Source organism: Coccinella septempunctata, chromosome 3, assembly GCF_907165205.1.
Source record: "Coccinella septempunctata chromosome 3, icCocSept1.1, whole genome shotgun sequence".
Classification (NCBI taxonomy): Eukaryota; Metazoa; Arthropoda; class Insecta; order Coleoptera; family Coccinellidae; genus Coccinella; species Coccinella septempunctata.
The window spans coordinates 32,884,177-32,896,579 of record NC_058191.1 but is presented as its reverse complement, the minus strand read 5'-3'; the positions used below and the strand labels follow the sequence as shown (position 1 = coordinate 32,896,579).

General features: G+C 38.0%; 1 protein-coding gene across 1 annotated transcript; it reads left to right on the top strand.

Annotated features, from left to right (window-relative positions):
- Positions 1–148: 148 nt before the first annotated feature.
- LOC123310500 (low-density lipoprotein receptor-related protein 6) lies at positions 149–12,236 on the top strand. The gene is made up of 15 exons (XM_044893984.1): positions 149–421; positions 478–710; positions 838–1,043; positions 1,096–1,386; positions 1,747–2,071; positions 2,588–2,834; positions 2,988–3,374; positions 3,433–3,739; positions 6,336–6,620; positions 6,907–7,193; positions 7,280–7,543; positions 7,601–7,752; positions 7,839–8,086; positions 8,141–8,326; positions 10,192–12,236. Exons 1-15 carry the CDS (start codon positions 349–351, stop codon positions 11,495–11,497), a joined length of 4,797 nt encoding a protein of 1,598 aa, XP_044749919.1. The 5' UTR covers positions 149–348; the 3' UTR covers positions 11,498–12,236.
- The last annotated feature ends 167 nt before the right edge of the window (positions 12,237–12,403 follow it).

Sequence of the window (12,403 nt, the reverse complement as noted above, 5' to 3'; positions counted from 1 at the left end):
TGAATGCCCAAATACTGGGATATATCGCAAACAGTAAACATTTCATGAAAAAACTAAAGTTCTTCACTTAAAATTATTGTCCTTCAGAGAGAAAACTAGAAAAAAAGAAAACCATCTCGATGAAGTTTCGCCTTCACCATAGAAACATTGTTATTGTCTGTTGCTGTTTATAGTGTGTTAATTTTTAACCTTTCGTTTAATCTTAGATTGTATTGAATGATATTTTAATAATCAACGCGTGAAATGCGAAAATTCAAATCACTAGTGAAATATTGTAGGGCCATGATTTGAAAGGCCTTTGGTCATTACAAATAATACAAAATCAGTTTGTTTACATATGCTTCTACAATGAATACCTTTTCAGAATGTTACCAAATATTTATAATTCTAATATTCTCTTTGATTCTGCGGATTAGTTATGGTGAGGAAAAAATCCGTAATCAATGGTGAAAAATTATCCTGAAAATTCCTTTGCAGGTTACATGTGGCAAGGACAAGATATTCTTCTTTATTCGGCTGATAAAGAAATCAATATTTTGAATACTTCTCGAGTTGGAGGAGCTAGAATGAGAACAACTAATGTTGTACGAAATTTGACACAGGCAGCAGCTGTTGCTTATAATTATGAAAAGCAGAAAATATGTTGGAGCGACCATTCACTTGAAAACATACAGTGTACGACATATCAAGGCTCAGATTCATATAATAAGGTGTGTATTCACTTGGACCTTATCAAATAAATAGTTATTATTCTCTCAATAATCTCTTAGTTTCAAATAGAAACATTTTTATTTGGTTGTAATATAAACTGTAATAATGAGTGTTCATTGTTCTCAGGTCAATTCAAACAACTCCAATACAGTTATAACTGGAGTTTTATCAGTTGATGGATTATCCTGTGACTGGATAACAAATAAATTATATTGGACAGACAGTGAAGCAAATCGTATAGAAGTAGCTACAATGGACGGAGAATTCAGAAAAGTGTTATTTTGGACAGACTTGGATCAACCAAGAACAATTGCTCTGATTCCGCAAAAAGGGTATTATTTAAAAAATTCATTAATCAGAAGAATATATCGCTTGGTATTTCAGTATAATGGTTTGGACTGACTGGGGAGAAACACCTAAAATAGAAAAAGCTGGCATGAATGGAGATCCTAATACAAGAAAAAAAATAATCACCAAAGATATATTTTGGCCTAATGGATTGACAATAGATTATAAGGCTGAAAAGATCTATTGGATAGATGCAAAACTATCTTTTATCGATGTAATGGACTATGATGGAAAGAATAGGCAGAGGATATTGAAAGCAAAATTTGAATATCCACATTCTTTGACATATTTCCAGAACAGGTTTTATTACACGGACTGGAAAACATGGTGAGTAAATCTTATATACAAATCAAGAAAACAGGTCAAGTGAAGAAATCATTGTAGATTATCAAATTACCGTCAAATTATTTATCAGTAAGATATGTGAGAATTCAGGTGTGAAAAAGTTTCAACATGGAGGGAATGAAACATAAAAATATTTTAAAGGGGTCTTTGGACAGGTTTTCATTTTTGTTTTAACAGTTATATGTACTTTATTATTCCCTTTTCAATTCAATATGTTGCATTTTCCAAAAAAAGTGTACCTAATTCTGGAAGATAGAATAAAATATCAAATGATATAGTAGAACTACTGTCTAACTTGCAATGAAGGCTATTTTTTATGTGTTATTCCATGATGTATTCCAGGTCTATTCATGGTTATGATAAAAACTTTCGCCATTCTACTGTTAAAGAAATAGAGCATTTTCATAATATTGTGCCAGTGGATGTGCATGTTTGGAATCCGGAGACCCAAGAAAAGTGTCATAATCCATGTGAAAAAAATAATGGAGGTTGTTCACATCTTTGTCTTTTGGCCCCTTATCCCCCAGGTTACACTTGCGCTTGTCCTATTGGTATCAAGAATATTAATAACCAGACATGTGCCGATGGGCCTGAAAGTATATTACTTTTGGCCAGGAGAGCTGATATTTGTGTTGTTTATTTGGATTCCCCGGAGTATACTTATAAGGTATGAGATTCAATTCTAAATTATTATAGAATATTACGAACATTCAAGAGAGATTTGTTTCAACATACCATTTTTCACAGCCGGCACAGATGTCAATAATTCTTGAAGTGTGTGTACCGTATAGTTTTGATATATAAATGTCGTCTAGTTTAATCACCATAATTAAGTACATGTTTATGTGTACTTAATTGAAAGTTTTAGCACTCGTAATGTGTTCTACATTGTATGAGTCGTGTATAATTCGATGTTTCGTTCATTATCATCAATTAAATTGGATTTGACTGCATTGCAATTGGAACTGAAATGACTTGTTATTTATCGAATTATACAGTTACAAGATGAGTAACAGATCTGTTTTCCAATAGCATCATTGTATTTTTTTCATTATGTTATCATTTTAGCCCTGATAAAGGATTAAAGTAATCCGAAAGGTTGGTCCAAAAAATTTGATGAAGAAAATCGATAAATTCGTCAAAATTCCCGTTATTGTTTCATTATTACGCCGTATTTTTTTAGACTGTACCTCTAACGAACTCAAGATTTGCGGTGGGAATTGATTATGACGTGAAAGAAGGTTTCATATATTGGACCGATGACTCAATGAAAAAAATTGAAAGAGCGAGATTAGACGGCAGCGATCAGCAGGATGTTGTGAACGCTGAAGTTGTCTCACCAGACGGCATAGCTATAGACTGGATTTCGAGAAATATCTACTGGATTGACACAGGAGCAGATAGAATTGAAGTTACAACTATAGAGAAAGGTAGGATCATATAAATCTGCAGACCAATTTTTGTATCATGAAAGCTGACTTGATTGCTTCGTCAAGCATGGAACAGACAAAACCAAATCACGATTCCACAAGAACCATCTCATTGATTTTTGTTTTATTTTCCACTTTAAATGTTAATTTTAGGCTACCGCAAGGTTCTAATCAGTGACGACTTGGAAAAACCAAGAGCCATAGCGGTGGCTCCAGAAATAGGCTGGTTGTTCTGGTCGGATTGGAGCGACAGAAAACCGAAAATAGAGAGGGCGAATTTGGATGGTACAGAAAGAATAATGATAGTGTCCAAAGATCTGGTTTGGCCGAACGGGGTAACTCTCGATATAGAGGCGAAAAAAATTTATTGGTGTGACGCAAAAGAAGACAAGATTGAATTTGCGAACATGGATGGGACAGAGAGAAGGGTACTGATAAATACTGACGTACCTCATGTATTTGGACTGAGTTTATTAGGCGATTATCTCTATTGGACTGATTGGGAACGGAGAGCCATCGATCGAGCACATAAAGATTTGGGTAAGATTTTTTTATTGAATGCTAAAGATGCAGTCCTTAATTTTTTTGATTGTTATAGGAAATCGAGAAATCATTGTTGACCAGCTGCCGAACGTGATGGGATTGAAAGTGGTTAATTTAAAAACGAAAATAGGATTTAATTTCTGCAAGATCAATAATGGCAATTGCTCTCAGATATGCCTTCCCAAAAAGGGAGGTAGGGTGTGCGCCTGTCAAATCGACTACGAACTAGATGCCGGAGGAACGAATTGTGTTAAGCCTAAGACGTTCCTTTTGTACACACTCGGCAATAAAATCGGAAGGGTTGGCATTGAGCACCGTGGAAATGAGATGAGTTTACCGATAAGTGGAAAGAAGCATGCTAGGTTAGTGAGAAGTAAATTTTTGTTATAACCGTGTTCAATCGGATGATCCGGTATTGATACGTTTTATTTTCAAATCTTTTTACGAATCAAATGAATTTAATAATAATTAATAATTGAGTTTTCAAAAGTAGGCGACTGTGTATCAGACTTCAATCATCGAACGCGCGCATATTATATTCCATTTTTATCATATCCTGTTGTTCAGCGTAGATTGTACATTTTAATTGAAAGTTGCGTTGCACTACGGGCTCAATATCTATTGTGCCCCTCATTAGAGATGTGCTTGCCACTTAGGGTCAATTTTACCAAAGATTTAAACCGAGATTAGACGTTTATGAAAGAAACTCGCCGATTTATGTCGATTACGCGTATTAACTTCAGTTAAAATGGAGTGTGTGCATTTTGTGGTTTCTTTACCCTCCTTATTTCTCTTCATAGATAAAGCAATTTTAAAAACAGTTTGCCCAAGTTATAATCTGAGTTCAATTTAAGCGAAGTTCATCACCTCCTGGTGAAATTGGCCTTACTCATCTGCAGCTCGACCACCAGTTCCAGAGTACTAATGAACCCCATATCTGGGAATTCTGGGATGTCTTAATACAGCATTTTCTTCCTAAGATCCAGATACTTCTTAGATCTCGCGATGTTGGAGTTGATCCAGCCTCGAAAGATTCCGCCAGAGTGTCTCCCTACTATAGGATGGCCCTGTAGTTACTTCTCTCCAAGGGGAGCTTTGCTTTGCTTGAATATCGTAACAAAGATCGATCCCTTTCAGTCATCAGGCTATCGCCCAGTCCTTCAAATGAGGTTACAGAGTTTCTGCAGCACTTTTATTCCTTCCTCACCAGCGGACTCCAGAGCCTCTGACATTATTTAATCAGTGTCTTCGTTCGTAGAGTTTTGATGGCATTTGCTCTTTCCGATTCTAATAATGAGGTTCCTGAGGGTCATTCCTCTCTTCTGAAAGATGTTCTGAGTCTCCTACATGAAGTTTTTCGCAGTATTAGCTGTGCGGTCTGTAATGATCTCCAGTGTCCTAGTTGGGCACGTCCTCATAGCTCCAGTAGTGCTGGGTTTTCCTGGTGCTGTTCTGATTGGCCTTGGCGTGCCCCATAAGTGATTATTGTTAGTCCATTTAGAGAGATGGATTTCATAGCTGAAAGTTTCCTTTTCTCGATAAATGGGATAATGCCTACCTACTAAACATCGTATAAGGGCAGGTTTATTCAACCGTTAACTTTCGTTTGTTGAATTTATTAACCACGTGTAACTATTTGGGGTATATTTATAACCATACTGAAGAAATGACAAGGAGTTTATATTCATGAACGTTCAGGTTTATTGACCTGTCGTTAAACTGTTCAATAGCCTTAGCAGATAATGTTGGACACTTATAAACATATATACGTAGCTTTAGGCCTTAGACTCAAAATTGACAAAACCAAAATTCTTCTTAAGTCCGCCAGAAAACCTTCAAACAGATATCAGCCTGAAGGATGAAACTCTAGAACAGGTCTAGAGTTCAAATACTTGGGAAGCTTTATAAATACTAGGGCTAACCTGGACACGGAAATGCACAATCGTATCAATTCGGCATCACGGCCATTCTGGAAGCTAAAGGATAGAGTGTTTCGAAATCACAACCTCAATCTGAAGACCAAGACAGCTGTTTACAAAGCACTGGTCCTCCCAACGCTTCTTTACGGAAGCGAAAGCTGGACGCTCTACTGGCGACATATTCAACAGCTTGAACAAACGCAACAACGTCATCTAAGAAAAATAATGCACATCAGATGGTTCCACAGAGTTTCAAATGCGGAAGTCTTGCAGCGCGCGAGTTGTATAACAATAATTGAGATTCGAGTAACGAAGGCCCGACTCAGTCGGAGCGGCCACATTCTGAGGATGCAAGACACAAGACTCCCCAAAATAGCTCTGTATGGCGAATTCACAGAGGGAGCTCGGAAATCAGGAGGCCAGTATAAGCGGTTTAATGATATACTGCATCAATCCCTGAAGTCAGTTTATGCCATTCATAACTAGGAACAACTAGCGTTAGACAGATCACAGTAGAGGTCTTTGGTCCACAGATATAATGAACACTCGAAAAGAATACACCGGCGGTCAGATCTATCCATGCCCGGAGTGTGGAAGGATCTGTGGGTTACGGTTGGGTCTCTACAGTCACCGGAGGGCACACAGTCGCAAGTAGCCCTAAGAAATTATTAGTTTGATCGCACCGACAGTTGTTTTTGAGTCTTTTTGTAGATTTATTGTCGATAATGGAATACAGCAATGAATTAATGAATGAGCCTTAACGATAGGTGAATAAATCAGCACTGCGTTTTTTTTTACTGTTTTCTTTTTGTATTATTTTTGAATGTTATCAGTCTTATGCTCAAGCAATCAATCGCTTATGCAGGAGTCGCGTAAACCGGTTTTATAAATAAATATTAAGCCGGTGTCAGTTGAAATTTGCACATAGGTGGTTTTGAGAGTTTTCAATAATTCTTCTGGTGGAAAATAATACACATTATGCTTTATCGGTTTGATCTTCTATCCATACTAACTTTCTTTGCAATTTCAATTATTTCAGCGGTCTAGATTTCGATGGTAACGCGATGAGGATCTATTGGAGCGATAGCAAATCACGCACCATAATGAGATCGTTCGTGAACGGATCTCATCCGCATAAAGTCATCGAATCTGGTTTGAGCTCTCCGAACGGAATAGCCGTCGACTGGCTAAGTCTCAACATCTATTGGACAGATTCCGAATCTCACAAGATCGAAGTCTCGCGTTTGATGGGATCCAGTAGGCGAACTCTTCTCTGTGGTGAAATCTACGAGCCGCATAGCATAGTCCTCGATCCACTAGCTGGGTAAGTGAATTTGATTCTCTTAGGTAACAAGTAGAATCTGAAGAGTATACTCTAACGATAGTACAATTTTCTGTTCTGTAACGTGTGAGTAGGAAGTTCATCAAGACTATCTTTAAGTGTCATTGGAGACAAATGAATTATATGATATTTCAAGAACCACAAGGTTGTGTATTAGGAAGTTCGAATAAACTATAGTCCATATTTTGTGGAGACTCCGAAAATGCGACAAACAGGATTTTCTTTAACTTTCCATCCTCAATATCGAATTGAATTTTTCCCTTTTCAGCTATATGTATTGGTCCGAATGGGGTACTTCAAATTCAATCAAAAAAGCAGCGATGGATGGTTCAAAGCAAAGAAAACTTCTACCTACCACTGGATCGGCTTCTAGCCTAGCTTTGGACTATCATGCTAAGCGGTTATATTGGGTAGAATTTGGAATTTCCTCACCTGCAATGTTATCATCCGACCTGGATGGAAACGACAAAAAATTTGTGCTGAGAGGAGGACCCTACAGACCCTCCGCCGTGGCACTCGATGGAAATTATCTCTTTTGGAGTGATTCTGCCAGTAGTAAGTAGTATACTCAGGTTTGCAATTCTATATGACATTTTTACGACTTTAACTTGGTGTCAGTTTCAAGAATGTCGATTTTTCAGAAAAGATCTTCAAATCAAGGAAAGCAGACGCATCCGCTAAATCAGATGAAAATAATCAAGAAGAAATATACAGGCTGTCTGATGTTACCAACAATCTGATAGTTTATGATCCCGAAAAGCACAACGGAAGCAATCAGTGTTTCGTGAGCAACGGCGGTTGCTCCCATTTATGTTTGCCCCTTCCTGGAAAAAACCCAGACGATCTGGCAAGTTTCACTTGTGCCTGTCCGAACCATTATACTCTTCAGGAGAATAAATGCTTACGTGAGTTGAATGCATTCATTCGGTGGTGAACTAATTTAATCGAACAATTGATTACAGCTCCTAAAGAATTTATGGTGTACAGCCAAAAGAACTTGACAGTCCGTTTAATATTGGATACACCTGATTGTCCCGAAGCAGTGTTACCAATTTCGTCTTTGAAGATGGTCAAGGCGATTGAGTACGACCCTATTCACAACTTCTTATATTGGGTAAGTGAATGGATTATTTGATTCACAAGTTGAACATATAGATTGCCTCGTTTTTTTATATGATTTTGTGATCGATATTGTTTCAGGTTGAAGGAAAATCTCATGCTCTAAGAAGAGCTGAAGTTACCGGAACATTATCCTCTATAGTTGTTTCCGGTTCAGAGGATGTGCATCCTTTCGACTTGGCGCTAGATCCAATCGGTAGAATTCTCTTTTGGACTTGCTCCGCCCGGGACCTGATAAATGTGACCAGATTGGATAACAATATTTCTTTTGGAGTTATTCAGAGGAAAAACGAAAAGCCCAGATTATTAGCTATACACTACACCAAACGGTAATCGATTGAAGGTATTTTTTTTTCCATAATGCTCAATTTATTATGTTCCAGGCTTTTATTCTATACAGATGTTGGAGCAACACCTCAGATAGTTCGTATTAGGTTGGATGGTAGTCACCATTTGGTAATCGCCAAAGTTGCCGATGTTACAGCAATCGCTGTAGATGTGGATAATGATTTGTTGGTTTGGGCTCAGGGTCATAGTATCTACATCAGCAATATCGATGGGGAAAATCAGTAAGTGATTTATTTTTTTTTATCTCACGATATTTCCAATTGAATTTATCTGGACGAGTAAGCCCGTGGATCCCATTTTCTGGGTTCTTTCTTCTGAAAAAATGTAAGAATACAAGAAAATTCGTTTTTGCTCTCATTGAGCTGGTCCGAGACCATTCCTAGATCAAACTGCCTCTTTGGGATAGTATTTGCTGTAGGTAAATTCTTTCTCCACCCTGCTTTGTGTGGTTCCAACACGCCCAACACTCATTGGAGGAGTTTTTCTTCAGTTCTCAGGCTCTCAGCTTGATTCCAAGAACAATTGATTCTCAGGGTCCCCAGACTAACAAATATTCAATAATCTCAATGTATTACCATTTTCATTAGGTCTGATTTAATCGGTTTACCGACGGTCCCTCTGTACGGAGTGTCCCAAATTCCATGTCCAGTGAGCGGATTTCGGAAACTAGATGAGCTAAAGCAGATGGCACCTTTCCAAGCTTCTTTTCAGAGAAATAGAGAATGGTGAAAACCTTAGCCTCCTAGGATCTTTCGTTTTTGAGTTATTAACAAAAATTGAGATTTTGACGCTTTAAGGCTGATTCATGCTAGACCGTGTCGGGTCCGGGCCGGGACCCGGACGGGACACGGTAAAAGAATTATATGAGCAATTTCAATTGACCCATCCACACTACACCGGTTGGGACACGTGCCGTGCCCGTGTTTTCAGAGTGGCGATCCATTGCAACGGCCCGGAGTCGGTCCCGGCCCGGCTCCGACACGGTCTAGCATGAATCATCCTTTAGAAAAGTTTTCATGACTTTTTTGTCTGTGAAGTTACAGATCTGAAACGTGAACCTTCCTGTAGAAAAAAAAAAAGTGCCTGTAGAAACAAGCACTTTTTTTGCGTAGAATTCACTGACCATCTGAAAAAATTATTTCCTTTCCTATATTTCGAATTAGGAGGCCTTGTTTTTTTAAATGTGAATGAACTATTGTTAAATTTGTCATCCCTGAATTGGATAAAAATCGTCCAAAATCTCCTTAAAAAGTGCCTGTAGAAGTTCAAGTTTCAGAACTTTAACTTCAAAGACAAACAAGTATAGTCCATTCTAGCACTCGGTTGCCCATGAAAATCTGACACATTTCTCTCTGTATAGTACGAAAATGTGAGGTTGTAGATTTCAAAAATATTAAACCGAAGATGAAATGCATATGATGCAGTGGTTAGGAATGGGTATCTCCCAAAGGAATTAACAGATAATTACAAGATATAATAATAATAATTTGGTATTTATTGGTACCGACATTTACAATGTATAGGACAAGTTAAAAGAAAAATAGAAAAATGAATTTTCGGTAACTTATTCTACGATGACGTTTAGATTCAGATGAAACATTATATAAATTCTCCTACATTGAATATGTTCGCTACCGTCTGACGTGTTGTGGATTTTAGAATATTAGGGTAAAACTATTTGAATGAGCGGACCTGAATTCTAAATAGCACTTCCTGAAACCCTGTCTCTGTTTTCAATCACTTTCGGCATTTTCGTAATAAAAATTGATATTAGTTGTGGCAACGGCGTTATGACATTAACGACACTTAGAACACTTGAGAAAATTATTTCATGGCCAACCGACTGCTAAAATAAGTGTGAATGGAGTATAGCTTTTTCAAATTTTTGCTGATAACTCAAAAATGAGGGATCGTAGAAGGCTGCCGTTTTCACCATTCTTTGTTTCTGTCAATAAATAAATTCAATAGGATCTGTTGAATCTGCATGACCACATTTTTCGGTCAAAATTCGCGTCACGGGACCATCTATCGAATTACGTTTCTTTCAGGAAGGACCAAATATTTCATTTGCATTTTCAATTTTCAGGCACGTGTTACTCAACGAGAGCAACGCCAAAATATCCCAGCTGACCGTGCATTTGGGTTGGCTGTACTGGATCGATAAAGAATTACACCAATTGCAGAGGTTAGAATTGATCTCGGGAAAATCCAGATCGACCCTACCTATTCAAGCGTCCCGCATCACCGATCTTATCTCTGTCAAAAACCCCGACCGTACCCATCCCTGCTGGCATAACCAAAAGAAGTGTTCCCATTTTTGTATCATGAATAGCACAAGTGCAGAATGTGCATGTCCTCAGGATAAAGTGTTGCAGGACGATAGACGAACCTGTATCTTGCTCCCTAACTGCGGCAACGACTATTTCTTCACCTGTTCCCTCTCCCAGTCGAATAAAAGAGATTGCATCCCCATAGCCTGGAGGTGCGACATGCAGAAGGACTGTAAGGATGGCTCGGATGAGATGGATTGTACGACGTGCAATCAGAATCAACACAGGTGTAACGATGGTCAATGCGTAGATAATGTTGTTCTTTGCGACGGTATTCCCCAATGTCGTGATAATTCGGACGAGGCCAAGTGTTGTCACAACAGCTTTCAGTGTCCCGAGACCGAGAGCTGCATAGCTTTCACCTCGGTCTGCGATGGCATCGACAATTGTCCGGACGGAGCAGATGAGTTGAATTGTGATCATTCGAATTCATTCACTGTTATCACCATCATCTTGGGTATTCTTGTTGTGGTTATGAGTTGTTCGTTGATATTCTATTGCCTGAAGAAGAAATTTACGACAGTCGATAAAATTGGAGATTATTCCGATGATGCACTGAACCCGTTGCAGTCCGGTTCTCAGTTGAAAATGCAGAATGTACGAAAAGGCATACCGGATGTGGTCAGAATGTCTATGTTGAATGGAAGTAACAGTTCGAGTTGTGATAGAAGTCACATAACGGGGGCATCCAGCTCAATTAACGGTTCCAGTTCTTACCCGAGGGAAACGTTGAACCCACCCCCGAGTCGGGCTACCACCCACGCTTCGACGCGAGGCAGTAGTCCTTCATCCAGGTACCGTCCGTACCGTCATTACCGTTCTATAAATCAACCTCCCCCTCCCACGCCATGTTCGACCGATGTTTGCGACGAGAGCGACTATAATTACCCTTCGAGGTGTGGAAAATACGATTCTGGACCATTTCCTCCACCTCCTACTCCACGGTCTCATTGTCATAGTGAGAGTTGCCCCCCTTCGCCCAGTTCCCGGTCTTCGACCTACTTCAGCCCCTTGCCTCCACCTCCATCACCAGTTATTTCTCCCAGACATTATCATACGTAAGTAGCAATATCCATATGTCATTATTGACGCACTTAAGACTGACTTAATTTATTTCGATTATGTCGCAGAATATTTATTTTTAATAATATGTAAAATGTACAGTTTATACATTATCAGTTCTTTTTTCCAAAGAGAAAGAATCAATCTATTTTATTGAAAATCCTTTATGTTCAATTATAAACTCTTGATAGGTTTTAAGTTTTTTTTTTGTAGACGAATACGCTACAATAATAATGTGCCTTGTACTTTGGAATAAATGTCTTTTAATAATAAAATGCTCATGTGAAAGTTTAAGAATTTGGAAACGCGAAGGATCACAGCTCATTTATAAATGTATTTTAATTTTTTCAATTAATATGTGATATTCATTAACAAAAGTTGTCGAAGCAACTTCCTTTAGCAGTTTTTTATGATTTTTTGTTCTGAAGAATATCTGTTAATTTACTACAAGACTCAAGTGCTTGCAAAATTTTATGAAAACTGTTGAATGTAACTTTAGTTTGTTTGAGCGAATAGAGTGAAAATAGTTTTAACATATCACCATTACTTCAATCCTATTTGTAAAAATTTTAATGTTGTTGAAAAGATTTATAAGCGCTTCCGAATTTTTCATTTTTATTTTCCTACCTTCATGGTCGAAATGTGTAGATACTATTAGATTCTTGTTAATTTTTTCCTTTGAAAAATGTCCAAAATGTTGAGCTCTTTTTATGAACAAAATAAAAATATTTGAAAACTAGGAACTTTTTTATTTAATACCATTCAGCTCTTCACAAAACATGCTTTGCAGAGTGACCCTTCCACATGGCGGGTCCAAAGAATACTGCAACTGTATGCACTTTTGAACCACATCTCTGTTTGTTTAACAGTTGAAAAAAGTTTTCAGGATATAAAAATTTCATGCAT